Here is a 22,026-nt window from a genome sequence, read left to right on the forward strand (position 1 = left end):
CCAAATAAAGTGGAAATTAACAATCTTTCAACACCAAGAAAAAGGCCCTGCAGGACTTAAAGGATCCGCCGCAAACAGTCTAGCGCAGGACTCCACGGGACACCCCCAAAGCAAGCTTCTGCATGACAGAGCCAAGTACTATCCATCCACCGTGTGTGTGTGTCTGTGTGTGTTTGTGTGTCTGTGTGTGTGTGTGTGTGTGTGTGTGTGTGTGTGTGTGTGTGTGTGTGTGTGTGTGTGTGTACCTGCAGGTAGAGGTCTGGGTTGATGTCCTGCTGCTTCATCAGCTGTTTGACCTGTTTACGCCGCTCGACCAGCTTCCTGATTTCTTTAGGCAGGATTCCCATGTCCAGGTCTGAATCTGGGACTTCAGGAATCTCCTCAGACTCATCTTCCTGTTACCACAGAAACAAGAGTTAGAAGTGAGCGAGAACTTTTCTCTCGTGACCAGGATGTTGGGATCAATCTATAAATCATGTCTGATCTTTATCCCTCATTTATCAATGAATCAATAGATCACATAAACACACCTGCTTGTAAAGTTAACATATGAACACACACCTTGTTCTTCTTTGTGTTTTGAGCCTCCCTCTGCACAGTGGTGAAGCAAATGTTGAACTCTTGGATGATTGAGGGATACAGACTGTTGAAGTCAAGCAGCAGCACAAACTTGTCATAGAAACCTATAAAGAGAAAGAGTGGGAGGTTATAGAGTTATGTACACTGGTATACTGTACAAATGAGTCAAATAGTGACTTCAAACTAAAACACAGACTTACCAACTTTGGGATCCAGCACTAGACCTCCAGCATAGGCTGCCTTCTTCTTTCTCTTGCCCTTCCCTGTATCCACATCTTCTTCCCCCTCAGCCTGGGAAACAGGAACAAAGACAAAACATTTGTCACATAACTTTAAATTACAAAATAAGAAACTGTGTGTGATAGTGTGATAGTGTGATAGTGTGTGTGTGTGTGTGTGTGTGTGTGTGTGTGTGTGTGTGTGTGGCTGTACCAGTTCCATCTGGGCCTTTCTGAAGGACAGTTTGTCAGGGACGATGTAGTTTTTGTCGTGGAAGGCGTGAAGCAGGAGGAACTCATTCCTCTCAGAGCGGCCACCCATCAGAGTACGGGACTGTCAAGAAGACACAAGAAAGGCAACAGAGGATTGAAGCAAAAAACCATAGGTTGCATGTGTATTATGTATTATGATATTATATTTATTATTATCATGAAGTATACTAAAAATCTGAGCATTATATGTAATTTAACATGAATATAAAATCTTACATCGTGAACAAAAAAAGTTACCAAAAAAAGGTTGCATTTGAAGTTTACACAGTCACCCCACATCGTTTTATTTTGTAGTTCTCCCTGGAACACGCTCCTTGAGCAAACTACACTGGCTTTTAGCCTCGACAAAGACTTGACAGACTTGGAGTACAAGTCTTTTGCCTTCACAGGACAAACAAGTCTTGCTTTTGTCTACAAACTGTTTGGTCTCAGACTGTTCAATAAACGAGAAGAGCTGCTGTGTGGGATTCAGAACATCAACAATCGGCCATGCCCGTTTCCTTTGTCAGGAGTGTTTAAAATACTACTTTCAATTAACTTTGGCAGCGCAGATGTTTTGGATTCAAGAGCCAGAGCCAAACAGATGCATTTCACACAAGGAAGTTAATTTCATGACATTAAGCAAAATTTGCCGGGCAATTTCAATTGTTATTATCATTTTTTTGTTTAGCTGAGAAATAAGAATAGACAATAACTATTGTAACGTTTAATGAGAGGCTGCACAATATGGAGGAAAATCAAAATCATCATTATGTAAAATTTTCAGGGTCTGCACCCAATAAACACGTTTTCTTACATCTCTGGAGAACAAGATTTGTAGAACAGGGCCTCGTGTTTTGTCACATAATTTACCTTTATGAAATTAAAGCTTCTGCAATTTGGATAAAACAAATATGATAATATAGCCATAATCTTTATGGATATATTGTTTTGCAGCCCTGGGTTAATGAAAGTAAAAGTTGTGACATGTTGTTGTGTGTTACCATGACGTTGCCAGCGATGTTGGTGATCTGCAGTGCCAGCGGCAGCACGTTGAGCTCACACATCATCTGAAGGATCAGCTTGGCGTCTGTCCATGTCAACTCCAGCAGGTACAGCAGGTGAGGAGAGTCACTGACATGCAAACACACATACACTTTTCAGGATACACACACTTTTTTTTCCCTCACATAGCAAAGAAAAATCAAATGACTAAATGGGAAAACAACTTAAACTTGTTTACAGTTTAAAAAACAAAATAATTCCTGCAGATGATGACAGAAACTTTTTTTCTGATTTGGCTGAATTAGCCCTTTAAAGGACACAAACCTGTAGAGATTCTTGATGTTCTCCTGAGGGACTGTGGCTCTCTCCACCTTCAGCACCTGTGCAGCCAGTTCAGTCAGGTGGTAACTTTTACAGCGAATCAGCTCCTTTGCTGAGATCTCCACATCGCACACCAGGCGGCCACACGTAGCACTCTTCTCTGCAAAAGAACTACGACCCTGCCAAGCGCAACAACATTTAGAGATGTACAACATGGTATAGACACATTTATATCGCTGATGAATTCTGTGCTTCTTACCCCTAGTTTGGGCATATTTGCCCTTCTGAGGCGTCCCATTTTAGACCAGTGGGGAACCTTGCACACATTGATCCTCTGCAGAATCACTTCCAGGTCAAAACCAAAGATGTCATGACCCTACAGAACAAGAATAACAATCCTAACTTTTAACCCAATGAAACACTGCACCTTCATCTGCACTTCCTTGTACATCTTACATTTACAGTAAACAAATGTGTAATGGATTCAGGAGACTGCATAGAGTTAGTCTATCCCAACACGTTCTACTTACCACTAGCACATCTGGGTCAATTTTGTGCATCTTGGCCAGGAAGAAGCCAAGCAGAGTCCGCTCTGTAGCAGCAATCTCCACTTTCCCATTCTAACAGAGGAAGAGTCACATTATCAAATACAATGTAATGAAAGAGTTGTGATACCAAAATACATTCCCCATCAATTCTAATCCCTGTGCAACTGATCTCCATCGTCACCCACCTTCTTCCTCACTGCATCTTTGAAGTCATAGGGGAAGATGCAGTCGGACGGTTTACTGACCACTGCAAAGACAAAAAGAAAAATCAGAACATTTCCTAAACTATTGCCACTGAAGCATTCTTCCTGACTTGCAATGAAAACATTTAAGTTAAAAGATCGATGACTCGCCACAAAAATGGGTCTGGTATGGAGGCTGAGGTGGAGCTTTGTCCATATGGAACTTATAGTGGACGAGTGCGGCCAGGGACACAATCTGCAGAACAACAATGATATGATCAGGCCCTTGCCTACTGAGTCTTTCAGTCTAAACAACACAGCTATAATAATTTAAAAAAAAACATGTCATCAGTGCCCTATATATTTACTGCTAAAAACGGGAAACTGTATATTTGATTCTGTGTACAGCTGTTAATGTTCTGACCTCGTTGTGGTGCGTCTTGGGGTTCTGGACAGTCTTGAGGCTGATGGACATGACAGTGATGGGTGGAGGTGACAGATCTTTGACCACAGTGACCAGGTCGCTCCTCAGGGCCAGAGCCTCCACCTTACACCAACTGACTGGCTGGCCAATCAGCTCTGACACAGACACAGAAGGTACATGTGAACTTACAGATTTTAAAATAATTATATCATTGGCTTCTAAATATCAGAATCCCTCAAATACAAATCAAAAAGTTAAACCCAGGGTGATAATCAATTTTAAAAAGTATACAGCCTTAATTATAAATTCTTACGTGGTGTCTTGATGTCAAGCCAACATGGCCCTCTGATCTTCCTGCTGAGGAGGAAGTGCTCCAGACTGGAAGTGTTGGTTCCAAAAATGTGGGAAAATGTCGCCCCCTTCAGGTCTGAAGGCAACGCAGGGAATTCGGCCTGCAAATAAAACATTTACCCACACAAATGAACAGGTGATAAAATGATGCTAAAATAAATAAATAACAGCTATATCATGTGAAAGTGTGCATGTCTACTCACAGAATATCTGACTTCCAGGTACTCGCACTGACTGGGAACATCAGGAATTTCAAAAGCATAGTTCTTCTCCACTTTCTGCATAGAAAAACAGAATAGAAGCAGCAGTTACAAACATGTCACACTTACATTCATGCTACAAGTCTCATAACCGAGGTTAGGACCAACCTTGGACTTGAACTTCATGATCTTGAACTTTTCAGAGAGGTCGTTAAATTCCTGGTAGACGTCCATCATGCCTACAGGAGTGTCCAAAACCTCTCCGGTCTTGGTGTTCACTTTCTGTCCATGAAAACACAACAAAACAATTAAAAGAATTATTCAAATTAAAAAGCAATTTAAGAGAAGGTGTCTCTATTTTGAGTGCGTATATTACTGCTGAAAGTAGCCATTCAAAAAACATAGTGAAAGAGAAGAAAACTGACAAACTGTCCTGACACAATGATGGTGACACTAATGTGAAACGAGCAGGAACACTCACATATTCCCGAGGCAGGAAGTACATAGTCCGCTCAATGTTCTTGACAGTAACACAGCAGCTGACGTGAGACTTTGCAGACTCGATCCACACCTTTCCAAACAAGTACACCACACCTAGGACACATTTAAGTTCAAATAAGTAAACACTTAGGAATTACCCGATATAATCTACCAAATATTCACTCCAGATGTGAATGTGCTTTACCTGGTTGGCTGTAGGGTTCCTCGAAGGCATCCAACCAATAGAAGCGGAAAACCTGCTCCCCGTCTGGCCCCTCCACCAGAGGGAGTTTGCTGGAGTCGACCTGTATCTCTGCTGGAGCCTCAGTAGCTCCACCCTCCTCCCCCTCTTGTCCCCAAGAACTCCCGATCCTGCTGGACCTGGAAAAGGGAAGGAATGAGGGAAAATGCTCACTGTTAACCTTAGAGCTCAGTTATATAACGTTTGTAGTCCATTTTAAGATTGAGCCAGAAAAAAGTATACGTTTTCTTTTAAAAAATAAAAATAAAAAGGGGGGGAGGCAAAAATGTATTTACAATAAGACAGGGTCCTGGGGCTCTGCTTTGGTTTCCACTTTAACAGCCACCTCAGCTGCTGCTGCTTTATGTTCAGCTTCATCCTTCATTGTAGGCTTCTCCTCCTCAAGTCCAACCTCCATCGGCTCATCAAAGTCCACCTCATCAAAAGCCATGGCATCGTTCGCTGAGAAACATATTGTCATAAAAGATAAGATGCTAGAAAGGACAAAAAGTGCAAAAAGCCAGGACTGATGTATCCCTCTTTCTTACCTTCCTCTTCTTCTGGTTCCTCCACTTTCACCTTATGCCTCTCTACAGGAGGAGCAGCTGAGGAGGAAGGAGGGCGGGCTGATGGCCTGGGTGTTGAGTCAGAAGGTGGCGGCCTGATGACTTTGGCCTTCATTCCAATAGCGGAGGGTGACTCCTGGTATTACAGAAATGACATACAATATCTTAAAATTATAGAATTCAAAATGTATAATCCGACCAAGAACATGCTTTACAAATGGGTTTAAAGCCAAGTTTCATTACATAATTTTCAAGATTGTGATTGATAGTTATGCAGGGTTCTCCCCAGACGGTGGAACAGCGGCGCTGCGCCGCTCTACCGCTCGGTCAGCGCCGCTATACTCCGCGCGTGACAGTGTCAAGCGTCCGTCCGTCCGTCCGTCGTCCCCCGGTTGACGGCTAGGAGCTCCCGGCTGACGGCGATGAGCGTCCGTCCGTCCGTCCCCCGGCTGACGGAGTTGATGACCGGCTGTCCGTACGTCCGTGTCTCCCCCCCCCCCCCCGGACTGACGTTGACGAGCGGTCGCGCAACCCCCCCCCCCCCCGGAAAGACGGTGCGCCGCTATACAAAGAATTTCTGGGGAGAACCCTGTTATGATATGCCATAGGCTACCTTTGGCATCTGAGGTTTGATGGAAAAGGGGTTCAAAGGTGATCCGAGAGACTTCTTTTTCTTAAGAGTGACTACTGGTGGAGGAGTCAAGAGATTGGGTTTCTGAGAAAACAGGAGAGCCAGATATTAAAGGCAAATATCACAACTTGCTATGAGCAATGCACTGTCTAAATGATATGGGACCAACCTCAGAGTGCAGGTCCTGTAAGATATCTCCTAACAGGTCATCTTTGGACAGGTCCACGTCTTTCTGCAGGAAACAAAATTATTCTTACGGTCAATGCGAGTGTAAGAAAAAGTAAAAAGCATCTCTTTTATTTTAAGTCGGGATCTGCACAGGGAACGGTCTTGACATGATGTCTGCACAAACATACCTCGGCGGGTCTTTTGACATTACTGTTCATGAAGAGGCTCTTAATGGTGTTGGGCTTGGCTACAACAGATTTCTTCATGTTTTTCTTGGAGTCTGCTCCTTTGGCACCCGCCTTACCTGCAAATACAAAGAAATTCACACCTTGAACAAAACTATTTACTCCACATTTCACTACACTCAGCCTCAAAATACACATAAATTGTTGTGTAACAATGTTGTATGAATGGTTACCTTTGTTTTTTTCAACTACATCATCATCCAAGTCATCGTCAAAGATCTCTCTTCCATCCTCCACATATCCTGTTCCATCTGGGGGAAGAGAAGAGAGGACAAACTTTCATCGTCAGACTTCCTTCATCACACACATTCCCACGGTGGACACAGGAGACTGATGCTCACCATCATCAACAATCCAATCATCCTCCTGTCTGTCTCGAACCATCTTCGAGTACTGCTGCTCGTCCACCTCCTCATACACACTCGTGAATTCTTCCACCTGGAGAACATAAACACTTGTTGATCATAACAGCTAAAACAAGAATTCCTGAATAAACACAGCCATAAATGGAATTTCCAATGTTCAGTAATAAGAAATAAACTAAAATAACTTTTATAATACGTATATATGGATTAATATTACGTAGAAATTAGAACATTTTAGAACCCAGTAGGGCTTATTTATATCTGCTGACCAATTCATCGACTGATCATTTTAATTATCAAACAGAACGCAGTCCTTTGTGTTCAAAGACAATTCAATTCAGAAAAAAATAAATAATAATCTAAACAGTTCATGCTTACAGGACATTTGATTCAAGTCTGACCAAACTTTAATGGATCTTGACAAGTCAGCTGATGAGGCCCTTACATATACTGCATCACTAAGTGAGGTCACATTACGCTGTCAAACACTGAGTTGAATTACATATAAACAATTACACACAGATCGAGGGATAACCAGTTATGCACACATGATGTATATGCACTAACACTTAAGTCTCTCACCTCATATTTGATCTTCTCCCCCATCTTGGCTTTCTTGAGCTGTTCCAGTGCTGACTTCCTCCCCGTCTTCTCCCTCTTCTCTCGTCGGGAGCGAGACTTTGCCAGACCACAGGCATCTCCTCCATCGTCTGAGGAGAAGGATACATCGACATGATGACACAGTGGCAGGTAGGGCCGTGACAGTTTTGTAGGCAGATGTATGTCCCCACAAATACACCACTCACGTCACATTTAAGGATCGCAGGCGCACAGCATTGTTTAACCCTAACTTCGACTACTAGCATATGTTATGGTTACCATTTCTGTAATTGAGAGGAGGGGCTAGCTCATGACTATCTTACAAGTAGCTGCGGTTGTGACAATGTAAGTTAACAAACAGACAGCAATATCAGCACATTGTAGTGAGCTAACACTGTTATTTTCTCTTAATAATACCAGACTCGCATGGCAAATTGTTGGCTTGGGTTTTAAATCAAGTTTAACATATATATAAAGTATTAACAGACTAAACGTGCTGCTTGTTGTCGAAAGCTAACGTTAGTGAAAGCTAGCCGACATGTTAGCTAACTTCTTCGGTTTCCCTGCGCGAGACCTCTGAACCAAGCTAGCAGGCGACGAGAGACGAACACTCACCGCCGTCCGGACAGTCCGTGTCTTTGTCTGGGTTCGAAACCGGAGCCATAACTTTAACTTTTACCCCTTAAACGTTTGCTCACTGACAGCTGCTCAACGCGGCGGCAGGTCAGTACAATAACAGGGCAGTCCGCGCCAAATCGTCTTCCCGGGGAATGTCATATGCAGGAAGTGACATCGCAGCGCTGTCAGCCAATGAGAATGAGGCGACGTTTCCACTCCTGTCCACATGGTGGCGGTGTTGTTCAATGAAACGGGGATGTAGAGTAAACAGATTCAAGACCAAAGAGTTAAATGTTTCTACAGTGTGAGAAGTTCTGAGATGTTTTTAATTCGTTTATGTTTATCTGACAATAATGACCAAAAGAAGAGAACAATACAATAATGATGCTAAAAAATAAGATGCAGTACTCTGATATTAAATACCCTCAATCATGAAAGCAAACTTACAATAGCCAATGTATTTAAAGGGGCACTATGTAGTTTTGGGAAAGACATTTGAATCAGAAGAGAGCATTTTCATTGATTTTTTTAATGCCTAAACGTAAAAAAAATAACAAACTCTCTGAGAACAGCTTCATAATTAGCTGTGAAAAAAATAATATTTCTGTGTGTATTATTACCTCATTAACATAAATTCTGAGCTTTAAATTTCTTCTTCAAAATGACACAGCAGCCCTTTCAAGTAAAGTACTTATTTCTGTCTATTCATTTCAGTCATGAAAACACAGTCAGAAAGGAGTATATACTCTATACATATACTCTAACCATGAAACAAAGGTGAAAAAAATGGGTTTCTTCATTGAATAATGTTTCAGGTATTCCATTAATTATCCTCAAGGTCTTTGGGGTTCTCTTTTTTGTAATTATTCCACATATAGCAAACTTTTCAGGCATTCTAACCACTCTCTACTGGCTGAAGTTACATATGGTACAAAATGTGTAAAATAAAGTATACAGTGAAACTTTTTTTCCTATTTTTCCTGCAGGTTTTATGCAGGACAGTGAAACTTTTCTTGTAAGACAGGTATTTTTTCACCAACATAACCTTGTCCTCAAGTTTGGATTCTCATATTTGAGCATTACACCATTCTCCCTCTTTTTTAAAAGTCAGTGCCTGCCTGTGTAGGCTACAGTATCCCCATGAAGCTCGTTTCCATGGAGACGAGGAGGGCACAATGGGTTCCTGTCCCAGATTGGGGCCACAGAGACAGTGAGTCCAACAATGGAAACACAAAGCGTGGTTTGTCCTTCATCCCCAGAGCTGATTTAGGCTTTTATACCAAACATCACTGTGATAATTTATATATTAGCATGATCCTACTGGCCTACAGTACAGTGGGATTATAGGCACATTACCATATTGGTAACTTCATCTGTGTCAATTGGATAAAAGTATTATACGTGTGTGTACATGTGTTGTCCCTATAGTCTATAAAAGCCTTTCATCATTTTTTTTTTTTTTTTCAGGAGACACATTGTTCACTTTTTAAAAATGAGGCTAAAAGTTACAGTTGTGTGAAGATCCTCCACGGCAGTAGGCTACAACAGGGGCAGGTTCATCAATGTACAGCTGTATGTTCTTCTGTAAGGTCTGCTAAATGGGCCGTGGCCCATAGTTGTCGCAGCTCATCAGGGATGAGCAGCTGATGGGACCAGACAGACAGACCGACAGACAGACAGACGGACAGACGGACTGTTGTCGCTCTGCTGCACTTGCCCGCTGTGCAGGAGCAAACACAAACTCCTGCCTCAGACTAAACAACAAAGCAGAGAAGAGGAGTAAGTCTTTAACACATCATTGTTTTTTACTTTACATAACCGACTGGATTTTGGACGCCATGGTCAAGCAGCGACGCGTCAGAGCGCACCCCTGCTGCGCAGCTGTTGCGCCTCTTTGTAGCAGGAGAGGACCCCGACAGGTAAGCTGTGTTTTCTCTAAATCCTACATTACGACCCTTTACTTACTGTGTTTTATTGACCCGACAGCGGAAAGTTATCCAAGTATCATATAGTGGGAAACAGAACAACGGAGGTGTAGTTTGTGTAGTCTGAAGCAAAGCTAACGTCACATTTTCATTTTTGTGCCAAATGTCAAATACAGTTTGGTGTGACAAGAAGACCAGACTATTCATGAATGGGTGTGACTGTTAGCTTCAAAGACAGCCATGTACCTGCAACGAGACATTTTACACGCCAAATACTGAGATAATAATACTCCAAACAACTTTCTACAAGGCGTTGAAGCTAAACTTTTATATTTTTCCATATCAGATCCGCTGCAGACAGTCCAAACCTGAAAGAAAAAATAAATCAATAAACCCTTTATTATCAGATGCTCTCAGTTCAACTGTAAACAAATGTGGTGATGCTCAGTATCATCTCACTGATGGCGCTATGGGCCACTCCACCAATCCTCACCTCTCACACTGCTGGGCCGCCGGAGCTCCTCTCTGATTGGTCCTTCTCTTGGAGCTCTCTCCTCTTTCCCGTCGCCATGGCGAGAGCTCATCGGCTCTGCGAGTGAAGATCGTTTATAGACGCGATGGCTCACCCGCAGCTCTCAAGAACAATTTTTTAAAATCTAATTTCCTCATGTTGTCTGGCTAATTTCTGCATTTTTAAAAATGCTTTCCTCATAAATGATTGGCAACCTGGTCTAAATCACTTAGACATACACAGGGGCATCTGTCTGTAGGTGTCTCCTTCTCTTTTGCACAGCTGTCAATGCAGAACATCTATACTAATGATTTTCATCCGTCAGCAAAAAGCTACAATAGAAGGGGGGCCTGAACTTTTTCACTTGGAGGGCCAAAACTGAAATTTGCTGCCAGGACACGGACCAAAAGTGGATGTCAATTTAATATAAAGGTGCAATATGTCAGATATGGCCACCTTTTGAATGCACACTCTAAAGAAATTGGAAGCGGCATATTATGAGAGTAACTGCTAAGTGTTGCTGCTGTTAGCTAGTTAGCTCAATTAGCTGTGCAGCTAGCAGTCTAAAGTGGCAGCTCGGAGCACCAGGTGAGATTTGCTGTTTACACCACTAGTAGAGGAGCTTTGGACCAAGATGGGCTCAGGCTAGCCAGTTAGCATGCTAACTTCAGCTGACATCTCTGCAGCACACAACACACAATCACTTTCTGTTGATTACTCAAGTTAATTTGTGAATATTTTCAACTAGAAGTCTCACATATTGCACCTTTAATTTTATCATTACGATGCAAAATTGTGTCAGGATCCCAACTTCCCTTAACTTTGTCTTTCTGTGCATATAAATGAAGCAGATCCTATATATTTAAAGATAAATTTACCTCAAAAGAATTTTAAAAAACGTGAACAATGATTTTGAGGATAACTCTTTGTAATTATTATTTTTCAAACAAAAAAGAACTCGCTGCCCAAAGTGAACCCACTCTGGTCAACCCTGCTCTATAGGTTGGATCAGTCTGACAAGTCAAATCAAACCGAATATATTTGCAACATTCACTTAAGAGAATCATCATCGTCCCTTTTGTGGTGCCGTGAAATAGCTGCAGAGTGGGGCTTCCTCACTGCCTCCTCCTCCTCTCTGCAGCAGGGGATCAGAGAGGTGGAGGTGGAGGAGGGGGGAGGAGGAGGAGGAGGAGCAGGGAGGACAGACAGAGCAGAGAGTGGGCGGGGGGAACAGAGGGAAGGAGAAAGAGACTGAGTGGTGAGGAGAGGAGAGGAGAGAGGAGGAGAGAGGCATCATCGCCTCACTGATGCTGCTGAGTCACGTTACAGAGGTACCACAGCCACATCCCATGAGTCTTTGGGAATCATGGAGGAGCTTGAACACACCTGCCCCCATCCTCGGACGGTAGGGTGCTTTTAGCGTGTGTTTTTCTCGTCTGTCGCTCTGTGTGTGTGTGTGTGTGTGTGTGTGTGTGTGTGTGTGTGTGTGTGTGTGTTGTGACAGGGAGAGCAAGAGAGAGGAAGACAAAGGCTCCTGCTTTCTCCGCGGTTACGAAACAGATCCTCTATAGCATAGGAGGCGCTGCTCAGACTGCTGAGTGGACATGTTTGAATGAAGGATGTGAGGTGCACACAGTGGACAACACAGCAGGAGAGACCTGCCAAGGGGGACACTGCGGCACTGTGTCTCCTTCCTCCCTCCTCCAAGCGGTCCATCTTTGCCTCCTTGTCTCGTCCTCGCTGCCGTTGTGCTCCCGTGCCATCTCCCGTCCTCGTGTTTCTCTCTTTTCGGCTTTAATCCGACTTATGCCAGATGTTCTTTGCCTGTGCCAGAGAGGGCTTTGCTGACCGCCTGCACTGATAGGCCCATGTGCCCCATGTCAGTTAGTTTGAAGCCTCACCATCTGCCCTGTGCTAAGTGTTTAAAAAGAGGAAACCCCCTGTTTTGTTTTACCGTGCCCAAGGAATCATGGGGGATGAGGATGCCTCAGCCTCTCTGCTGTTTTTTGGTTTTTGTTTTTTTTCTGTTGCTCTCTAATGGAAACAGTTGTGTTCAAAGCCAGTTTGAAAACGAGACGTGCGGATGCCATGACAGGAGTCTCATATTTATGGCATGTTATAAAATGAATGCCTTCGTTCCGTACCTCTTGTGGCTGTGGCTCTTTATCTGCTCTCTTTAGCTGTTACTTCTGACAGTGGGCTGCATGCAGGGTTGGGTCAGTCAGCAACTCAAACATTTAGCATATTCAGCATTAAAGATTCTTTAAATGATAGTGGGCTGCCTTGAATAATCAAGTATTGGTTAATCATTAATAATATATGAAATATGTTGGAGGTTTTTCCATTAGAAACCTGGGTAACACCCTCTATGACGCCCATGTCTATAATGCATTATGACCATATGATGCATTATAGTGGACCTATAGTGTTGTATAATTGTAGTTATAAGCTTTTATGAATATTCATAATGCTCTATAACAATAATGATAACTCACTGTGACACCAATGTCTGTAATGCATGATCAACGTACCTTTAATGTTTTAGATCGCACCATTCAAAATGCTTTATATCAATAACCACACACTAAAAACCATTTATATTGACTTATTAGACCAAGTACACATTATAATGTCTTTTCTAATGCATTATAATGTGATTGTAAGTTACTGTGTGTAAGTTAATGCAAGAACAGGCCAAAAAAACACATTATAAATAAGGTCATAATGTGCTATAATGCATCATCGACATGGGCGTCATACTGAAAACTGTTTAAACCGCTGACATGACCTATGTTTGATGCAAAATTAGAGTAGGCTACATGAGGAGTTCAGTAAACACCAAGTTACTTGAATGACAAACAAAAACCACAACATTTTGACTCCAATCTGTTGCTAATCAAAATCTTGTCCAACAAAATCCAACCCATATTGAGGCTGCTAAATGGCTAAAATGCAATAATATCAGTTTGTATACAGTGTCTTTTTATATTTTTTTAAATTACTAATTACTTGTATTTTATTTTGAAATACCTGATTGCAAGTATTTGTAAAATAATCACAAGATACCTTTTGGTGTATTTGTGCCCATCTCTGATTGTCGGTTAACTAAAGTTTTCTTACAGTAACATCGATGAATCATTATCACACGTATTCAGCATTTACAAGTGGTCAAATTCAACTAGTACAAAAACATTACTGGCCATGGTCTCTGCAGATGACGGCACAGATTGCACTAGATATAGATGTTCTGATGTTGCACATTTTTTAAGTCAACGTGAGTTATGCTGCGACATTGCCTGAAATGCAATGTTGTTTGCTTTTGTTTGAACCATACATCTTGACTCATAACAGTTGTTTTACCCCTGCCAGTTTCACCACAAACTAGAGCGCTTGCCTCTGAAACCCTGTATGACAGACGTGCTTTTCATGAGTCTGAATAATCAAATAATCCCCGACAGTGTGACTACAATCCAGTTATACACTTTTTCAATTGTAATCTGGATTGACTAGTTACCTTTTTTCATAATCCTGATTACATGTAATCCATTTCTTCCCATCTTTGTGCATGCATGTCAATTAAAATCCACCTGTCCACAATAAACAGCCTGTTTTCAGACCTCACCTCTAAATCTGCAGTGAATCATATAATGAAGTGAAAGTGAAACAGCAGTTCATTACCTACATCTGAGCGTAGAGCGTGTTGTGACATCATACTCGGGAATGATATGTGTGTTTTCAGTGCGTTCAAGAATTCAGTTCAACATCACAGCTTTTGTAATGTGAATGATTCAAAGTGAAGATTGAACAAATTGAGCCGTAAATCGGCAAAGCTTTATTTTGATGCAAATGTAATACTAGTTTTGGTGACTGGGTTGCGTCATAGTGCTGAATTCTACAGATCTTTTACCCGCAGTGTTTTGCTGACACTTCCTCGTGTCTTTGGGGGATCCCACACACTCAAAACATTAGTTAAAAATCAAAGTATTTCAAAGGTAAAAATCAACCAGTGTTTTATCTTTGACATATTTCAAATTTCCGCATGACATAATTAAAAACCTGATGTCGATAATCCTTCCCTTTAGCACAAAATTATCTTGAACATTGTTATTGCACCTCCCAGATGTTAATGTTTTGTTACTGGCAGGTGTCTTGCCCCGTCAAAAAGGTTTGTGGGTATTAAGTACAATGTCACAAATTCCTGAAAGACCACTTTACATCTCGGATTAATTTATAACCATTACTAATGTAACTCTCTCTTGAAAGAGTAGTCCTGTGTCTGTGGACCGTATTGTCATGCCAGACTCTGGTCTCGTTGCTGCTCCTAGAGGATGTGTTGACGTCAGTTTGCCAGTGTGGTCCACAGAGACCGAATCTGTTTCCATTTTTTCATCCTCCTCTCCCACCCCCACAGCTCTCTGCTCGGCGCCAACTACGATTCTGTTTTATTGGTGTGAATGAGATTCAGTGAGTATTCCCCGCGGTCAACAGATGGCATACAAAGACAAATTTTTCAGGCAGGCTCACACTGCAACACTTTAACCTTGATGTAGCTGCAACGTATCATCCTTCACCCGTCTTTGCTCCCACGTCCCATTGTCTTTTGTTCTCTCTGTATCTGCCTCATTTACATTTATGTATTCAAAAATAGTTTTTCTAGTAAACAGGAGATCAATAGCTTTGACCTTGTTTTCTGCCACATGTTAACATACAAATAGGCTGCACACAGAAGTCTGCTCACGCACACAGAGTGATCGATAACGCTGAGTGCAGCTCCGTCTGTCTCTCAATCCATCGGCCCAATATGGAGCAGGCAGGCGTCGGCTGTGGTCAATAACTTAATGGAGGTTACTGTAAAAGTAATGAGTATGGAAGAGGGAGGCATACCATGTGCTGCTGAAGGGATGGGTGGGTGTTTTCGATGTCCAATCGTCCTCCAGAATAAGATGTCTGTGCTGTATTTATCTACAACCGCCTCTCTGTCCTCCTCTCTGTCTTAGACTTTGACAGAGCCCGCCATCTTTGCCAGGGAGACCAGTTGTGATTGTCGGGCCCCTCATGAGAAGCTCAGCATCACTCAGGCCCGCAGAGGCACACCAGGTACAGTAGACCTACTCTGCTCGGTTTCCTTCCTTGATACATTTCCTCCACCTTCTCCCACTCCCCACCTGTCATGTTTATCCCTCTCTAACTACTAGCAACATACGATATATACCTTGATATTTTGTATTTTATATCTTTGTAAATGTTAGGACTGGGCCTCAAAATCAACCATCCCGGTATTTTTGATCAAGCAGGCCCCATTTGGATATTGATGTCGCGACAATAGTGTTGGGTTGACTACAGGTTCGTTCACAAAATATTAACAATAACAGAGTTCTGATCAGTAATCATCGGAGATGGGGATATAGTGACTAAGTTGGGGAAGACGTATTAGAATTAGTAGGACAGTCTGACAAGTTTAGAAATCACTTTACTGCAGTGCAGCCTTTCAAACCAGGAAAAGACACTTGATGTATATCATATATATATATATATATATTGCTCAGCCCTACTAATACTATTACTGCACTACAACTACTGCCAGTGCAGGTGCTACCTCTTCATCTACCTCTAAAGCGACTGCTAATATCGCAGTTACCACTTTTATTATTTACACATACATACACCACTACTATATACTACATTACTGCTACTGATTCACTTTATGCTGCTGCTAGTGTTTCTACAATTACATACCATACATACGCCTTCTACTACTATATTTGAGACTACTTCCACTATTACAATTACCGGTACTGTTGCTGCTGCTACTATTGTCGCTACTCAGAAAGTATCACTGCTACCCTACACTACTACACTTTCCTACTGATGCTAGATGCAGATGTACATTAACGGTGCTCTTTATACCATTACATGCTGCACTACAACAACTGCGAGTGCAGCTGCCACCGGCCAATAGTTCCTCTGGATCTACTTCTGCTACCACAATCTCTACTGGTGTTGCTGCTCCTACAGTATCGCTATCACCACAAATACGACTATCAATGGAAAACTTCCATTTTTCTGTCTGCAGCCTTTACAGAGAAATAACACATGAAAAACGCTTGAAATTTTTTCATATTTTGCAATAAATCAATGGGTTATTTGAACAAGTACTGTCTTGTGGGCCACCGATTTGGCAATATTTGTTTTTTAATCACTTATTTAACTTTCCAAGCACTACCAAACAACTTGTCCCCACCGTCACGTATAGAAGGAAAGTGCTGTAATTTGAGTTCAAAACCATGTGTTTCTACCATTTAAATTGCAATAATGTACACATAGCTATCGAATATATGATAATATGATGAATAAATGTAAATAACACTAAATATTATAAATATATACTCCCCTAGAGTCGCTTCACTGGTGTTACTGTGTGACACAAGTTTATTATTTTGAAATCAAAATTAGACTGTCAACATCACTCAACTTCCTTTTACATGTTTCCTGAGGAACTTAAATGGTTAAGAGAAGAATAAGAAGAATCTTTATTTGTCAGACATGAAACACACCTGAAATTTAAGTCCACTGTCTCCTTTCACTTCTAAGAACATTTACATTTTAGGGCATTTAGCAGATGCTTTTGTCCAAAGCGACTTACAGTAATTCACACATACATTCATACACTGATGGTGGTGGCTGCCATGCGAGGTGCCGACCAGCACATCAGGAGCAGTTTGGGGTTTAGTATCTTGCCCACGGTCACTTCGACATGCAGACCAGGGGAATTGAGACAGCAACCTTCCGATAACAAGATGCTAGTTCTAACCCTGAGCCGCCCTGTTCACATGTTCACATTTTTCAAGATTTCAGCTTTTAGCAGTAGTACTTTATCAGTAATTGTTTCATGATTTAGTGAGTTTACATGACTGACAACATGTGGTTTGATGCCCTGCTGCAGCCATTTTGTAAAATGCCTTTTTCATGAATATGTTATGGGTAGCATCCAAAAGATAAAAAATCATTTAGCTTTCATTTATGTGTCAGCTTTCATAGCTAATGCTGCCCCTCTACTTTTTCTCCTATTACACTGTACAACAGTTGCTACAGTGTAAAACTACTACTGCTACAGTGTCACTATCACCACAGCAACTACTTTTAGTGCAGTTGCTACTGCGTCTATTTTAGTACTATTACTACTACTATTGCATTCAAACTATAAATAGTTCTATTTCTAAAGCTACTCCTTTTGCTAATCCTACAGTCAGGGTTGGGAGCGTTACTATAAAAATGTATTCCAATACAGTCACTAATTACCTGTCAAAAAAATGTAGTCAGTAACACTGTCTGAGTGTCACAATATTAAAGGGGCACTATGTAGCTTTTGAAAAGAAATTCAAACTCAGACTTTTAATATTCACAATGATAATGATTTATTAATACAAATAAAAACAAAGTCCTTGCACATGATATTGCATCAGGCCTGAACAGTAGAATTATCTCTCTAGGAATCTATGTGTGAGAGTTACACCAGAAAGTGCCCAGACCAACAACATACTATTGATTGTTATGTGTCATTAGCGTAGCCTACGGAGCAATAAGTCTGGATTGCCAATAGGTCAAAGTTGGCAACTGACCCGGCTCCAGGCTCCCTCTGTGTCAACTGTTTTCTGCTAATTTAACTGAAACTAATCAATAATTCCCACCACTTAAGCACAACAAATTACACTGCAGCTCATTCTTTCATGTTTGTGTTTTTTTAACCCTGCTATTCCAAATCGACGTAGCACATGTGTGGTTAGGCGTTATTCTACCAAGGACACAGTGTACACACAAAAGAGAGTGAGATGTTTATAGCAGCGCACATTTGCAATGTCTGCTCAGAAGTCTCAAGTGATGTCAATCGAGCTGCGACTAGCTGAACACAGTAGAATCTGTAGAATCTGGGCTCTTTTGACAGTTGAGCTGCATTATGGGTAGCGTTGGCAAGAGGAAGACAGAGACTAAAAAGTGCGATTTAGGTACATTTGGTAAAAACTGACAATTGAGAGAAAGACAGCGATGAGGTTTTAGGAGAGAGAATTTGGTATTTCAATATGTGATATGGAAACTCAGCACCGTTACTCTCCTATGTTAGCGCTGCAGTTGGTCCTAATGCATATGTTGTTGTGTCGCTGTGTGTTTTCAGTGGACCGGCCGGTCAGAGTCTACGCAGATGGCATCTTTGACCTGTTCCACTCTGGACACGCTCGTGCTCTCATGCAGGCCAAGAACCTCTTCCCTAACACCTACCTTATAGTAGGAGGTAGGACTGACGCACACTCGCACTGCTGCGAATAACTCATACAGATTTGTCTGATAGTGATTTATATGTTTCTGTGTTTGTGCTCGGAAAAGTGTGCAGTGATGAGCTGACCCACAAATACAAGGGTTTCACCGTCATGACGGAGATTGAGCGCTATGAAGCGCTGAGACACTGCCGCTATGTCGACGAGATTTTGAGAGATGCGCCCTGGACTCTCACACCCGAGTTCCTAGAGAAACACAAGGTGTGTTTGTGTGTGTGTTTTTTTGTTTACGGTATCTCAGTATTAAATGGTGCATGAAGCATCCAGAGGCTGTCATAACAACACATCTTAAGTCCATCAGTGCAGTGTTTTCTGCCATACTGTGCGTGACCTTTGATCGCTCCTCAGATCGATTTTGTGGCTCACGACGATATCCCATACTCCTCAGCAGGAAGTGAGGACGTCTATAAACACATCAAGGAGGCAGGTCAGTGTGTGATGCCAGGAGGAGGAAACAGCTTTGTGTATTCCCTCTCGGGCAGTTTTCTAATTCCTGTGCCTTTTTATGCATGCATATCAGGGATGTTTGTGCCCACACAACGGACAGAGGGAATCTCGACATCTGACTTAATTACCAGAATCGTCAGGGACTATGACGTCTACGCCCGGCGCAACCTCCAACGTGGCTACACGGCCAAGGAGCTGAACGTCAGCTACATCAATGTAAGAGCATGACAGGAGCTAAAACAGAGTGTTTAAGACACAGGGGGAATACAGTGCTGCACGACTGGACAGTATGTAAACGTATTCTAGTAGTAACCTTAAACAAAATGATGAAACTGGAAATGAACATTTTCTGGTGTAAGTGTAAGTTAGTTTAAGCGTAAACTGTAGCTTTTATGCTAACTTTCTATGTGGCTTAATTTGCCATGAAACCAGATGTGGACAATTTGATTTGGACTGACACTCATTTTATTTGGTTTAATTAATCATGAAATACATTGTAATTGTTTAAAATGGCTTGCATTCCCCTACATATTTTTACAAGTCAAGGCATAAAGACAGAGGTTCTGGTTCGTCAGGGATTGTTTGTTTTTTTAACATTTTTATTTAATCCCCCTCAGGAGAAGAAGTACCGTCTGCAGAACCAAGTGGACCGGATGAAGGAGAAGGTTCGCACAGTCGAGGAGAAGAGCAAACACTTTGTTTACCGCGTGGAGGAGAAGAGTCACGACCTCATTCAGAAGTGGGAAGAGAAGTCCAGAGAGTTTATCGGCAACTTCTTAGAACTTTTTGGACCTGATGGGACTTGGGTAAGTAACTTTTTCATCAAGGACCTAACTGTCATCGTGATCATCATCTGTAGCTTGTTGAAGTTGGATATTATCAGTTTGTTCTTAAAATACCAGAACGTAACGTCAGTGACTGATGTTTGAAATAAAAAGTGTGTTTTTGTCAACGAAGTTCTTGCTGATGACGCTCACAATCTCTCTCTGCAGAAACAGGTGTTTCAGGAGCGCAGTGGGCGAATGCTGTCCTACGCCCTGTCCCCCAGAGAGTCGCCCTGCAACAGCCCTCCTCGCGAACTGTCCCCCCTGCGCTCTCCCTCACCCCCGTCTCCCCCCGCCCGCTGGCACAATGCACGGCCATCGCCCCCGACCTCCCCTAAAGGAGCGTCTGCCTCTATAAGCAGCATGAGCGAAGGGGATGAAGATGAGAAGTAGATGAACTCTTGAACGCACGAATACTCACACAAACACACACACACGCTTCACTCACAGTACACTGCCTGAGAACTGCTCACACACACACACACACACACACACACACACACACACACACACTCCTACAAACATTGGCTGGATACTAAAACTGTTCACCTCAAGGATGTGCAAGGCAGACGGTGATCACGTGAAACGAAGCTCATTCTGTGCTGCAGAGCTAAGAAGCCATCGCTGTCTCTGTTGTCTGGGCAACCGAGTGGAGAGGATGAGGATTTATGTACACAGTTTATGTACACATTTATGTACACATATCATGAGACGGTCCAGGATGCTTTGCGGCATCTTTCAATGGATTTGCTTTGGATTGTCCAGTGCTGAAAGAGACTGTCCGACAGCCTGTTCATAATATCACCTCTTTGCTTTTGGTCCTCTTCTGTTTAGTTCAGCCTTTTTTTTTTTTTCCTTTCCTTCAAAGATGCCAAGATTTCCTGTAACTACTGTGGCCACTACACTTGAGTAGGCACCAGGTTACAGACACTATGTGTGACATTCAGTGCATCAACAGGAATCGGATTCACTCCTTTGTACTTTTGTGTTTGTCGAATTGAGATTTAGGAATTAACCAACAGATGTTTTTTACACCATTTTAACATAAAAGCTCGGAAAGGAACCCCAAATTCAGTCACCCAGAATGATTGACTCGTTCCCACGCCACCGGTATGACCACTTAACCACAAAGACAATTTAAAACCTATCCCAGAGAAAAGATGACCTCCATTGAAGTCGAACAATATAATCCTAGTTTTAAAGACCTAAAGAAAGGCTGCTTCATAAAACGAGCCCATTAAGATCTTAGCCTTTCAGAATGCTTCTAATCTGTAACATGCCTGTTAGATAGTCCCAAATACTTTGATTGTGATGAGACAGACTTCATGTATTAGCTTCTTGAATGTAAACTCTTTGAGACCACACAGTAGAGAGTAAATGTAATCACTCGAACACACAAGTCCCTCATCACCGCAGTCGTCCAGTATGCCACACAAATATCACGTCTCGTTGTGAGCAACAAGTTGGAACATTTGTGGATTTTCAGCATTTAAAAGCCATGTATTTATTTCTTCGATTTCCCATGTTTTATCTTTCAGCGTTTAGCAGACATTCTTGCTCTCTGGAATATGATGTCAGCTGTTAATCGAACCCGGCCAACTTGGAGATACAAGCCTTCCTCTAGGACTCTGATGATACTTGAAATAAACAAAAATCGAAGCCCTCCAGGTGAACTGTTAGGTCCTCATAAAGCCGGAACATCATCCCAGTGTTTTACTTGCAATTACTGGAAATGTTAGTAATGATTTTTTTTTTTTTTTTTGCTCCGATCTGCTTGCTCATGCCAGGCCGGAGCAGACCTCTCTTCCAGCCCAACGATACAATAAATACCCTAATGCAATGTAGAGATGTCCTGTACGCAATACATGTTAATCTGCACTATGTGTACAAACTTTGGGAATGTGTGTCTTTTTTTATTTTTTAAACTTTAATGTTCAGACGGCTTGATATGTAAATAAATCAAAACTCTATAACTGAATGTGAACTTAACGGCAT

The 22,026-nt window shown here is 42.0% G+C and overlaps 2 protein-coding genes across 3 annotated transcripts in view; one reads left to right on the forward strand and one right to left on the reverse strand.

The window, feature by feature from the left end:
• pola1 (polymerase (DNA directed), alpha 1) overlaps nucleotides 1-8,161 on the reverse strand; it is a 60,893-nt gene extending 52,732 nt beyond the window's left edge. Inside the window, exons 1-25 of the mRNA XM_030398869.1 lie at nucleotides 7,992-8,161; nucleotides 7,359-7,486; nucleotides 6,753-6,849; nucleotides 6,585-6,662; nucleotides 6,355-6,470; nucleotides 6,168-6,230; nucleotides 5,981-6,082; nucleotides 5,350-5,503; nucleotides 5,098-5,263; nucleotides 4,766-4,941; nucleotides 4,562-4,674; nucleotides 4,249-4,362; nucleotides 4,084-4,158; nucleotides 3,843-3,981; nucleotides 3,530-3,684; nucleotides 3,277-3,361; nucleotides 3,109-3,170; nucleotides 2,906-2,995; nucleotides 2,635-2,751; nucleotides 2,379-2,554; nucleotides 2,054-2,183; nucleotides 1,012-1,131; nucleotides 780-870; nucleotides 562-683; nucleotides 246-395 (exon numbers count right to left, since the gene is read on the reverse strand). Of these exons, the coding sequence (XP_030254729.1) occupies nucleotides 246-395; nucleotides 562-683; nucleotides 780-870; nucleotides 1,012-1,131; nucleotides 2,054-2,183; nucleotides 2,379-2,554; nucleotides 2,635-2,751; nucleotides 2,906-2,995; nucleotides 3,109-3,170; nucleotides 3,277-3,361; nucleotides 3,530-3,684; nucleotides 3,843-3,981; nucleotides 4,084-4,158; nucleotides 4,249-4,362; nucleotides 4,562-4,674; nucleotides 4,766-4,941; nucleotides 5,098-5,263; nucleotides 5,350-5,503; nucleotides 5,981-6,082; nucleotides 6,168-6,230; nucleotides 6,355-6,470; nucleotides 6,585-6,662; nucleotides 6,753-6,849; nucleotides 7,359-7,486; nucleotides 7,992-8,040 (2,868 nt within the window). The 5' untranslated portion in view covers nucleotides 8,041-8,161. The remainder of the gene's footprint in view (nucleotides 1-245; nucleotides 396-561; nucleotides 684-779; nucleotides 871-1,011; nucleotides 1,132-2,053; nucleotides 2,184-2,378; nucleotides 2,555-2,634; nucleotides 2,752-2,905; nucleotides 2,996-3,108; nucleotides 3,171-3,276; nucleotides 3,362-3,529; nucleotides 3,685-3,842; nucleotides 3,982-4,083; nucleotides 4,159-4,248; nucleotides 4,363-4,561; nucleotides 4,675-4,765; nucleotides 4,942-5,097; nucleotides 5,264-5,349; nucleotides 5,504-5,980; nucleotides 6,083-6,167; nucleotides 6,231-6,354; nucleotides 6,471-6,584; nucleotides 6,663-6,752; nucleotides 6,850-7,358; nucleotides 7,487-7,991) is intronic.
• Nucleotides 8,162-9,653: 1,492 nt separating this feature from the next.
• pcyt1ba (phosphate cytidylyltransferase 1B, choline a) lies at nucleotides 9,654-22,009 on the forward strand. Of its 2 annotated transcripts, none has more exons than XM_030397962.1 (8): nucleotides 9,654-9,913; nucleotides 15,428-15,527; nucleotides 18,601-18,717; nucleotides 18,810-18,961; nucleotides 19,109-19,187; nucleotides 19,281-19,423; nucleotides 19,825-20,013; nucleotides 20,200-22,009. In XM_030397962.1, exons 1-8 carry the CDS (start codon nucleotides 9,833-9,835, stop codon nucleotides 20,422-20,424), a joined length of 1,086 nt encoding a protein of 361 aa, XP_030253822.1. In that variant the 5' UTR covers nucleotides 9,654-9,832; the 3' UTR covers nucleotides 20,425-22,009. The 2 variants fall into 2 exon arrangements, with proteins under 2 accessions (XP_030253822.1, XP_030253823.1); XM_030397963.1 differs by lacking the exon at nucleotides 9,654-9,913 and adding an exon at nucleotides 11,632-11,835.
• The last annotated feature ends 17 nt before the right edge of the window (nucleotides 22,010-22,026 follow it).

The sequence above is a fragment of the Sparus aurata genome, chromosome 19 (genome assembly GCF_900880675.1).
Source record: "Sparus aurata chromosome 19, fSpaAur1.1, whole genome shotgun sequence".
Classification (NCBI taxonomy): Eukaryota; Metazoa; Chordata; class Actinopteri; order Spariformes; family Sparidae; genus Sparus; species Sparus aurata.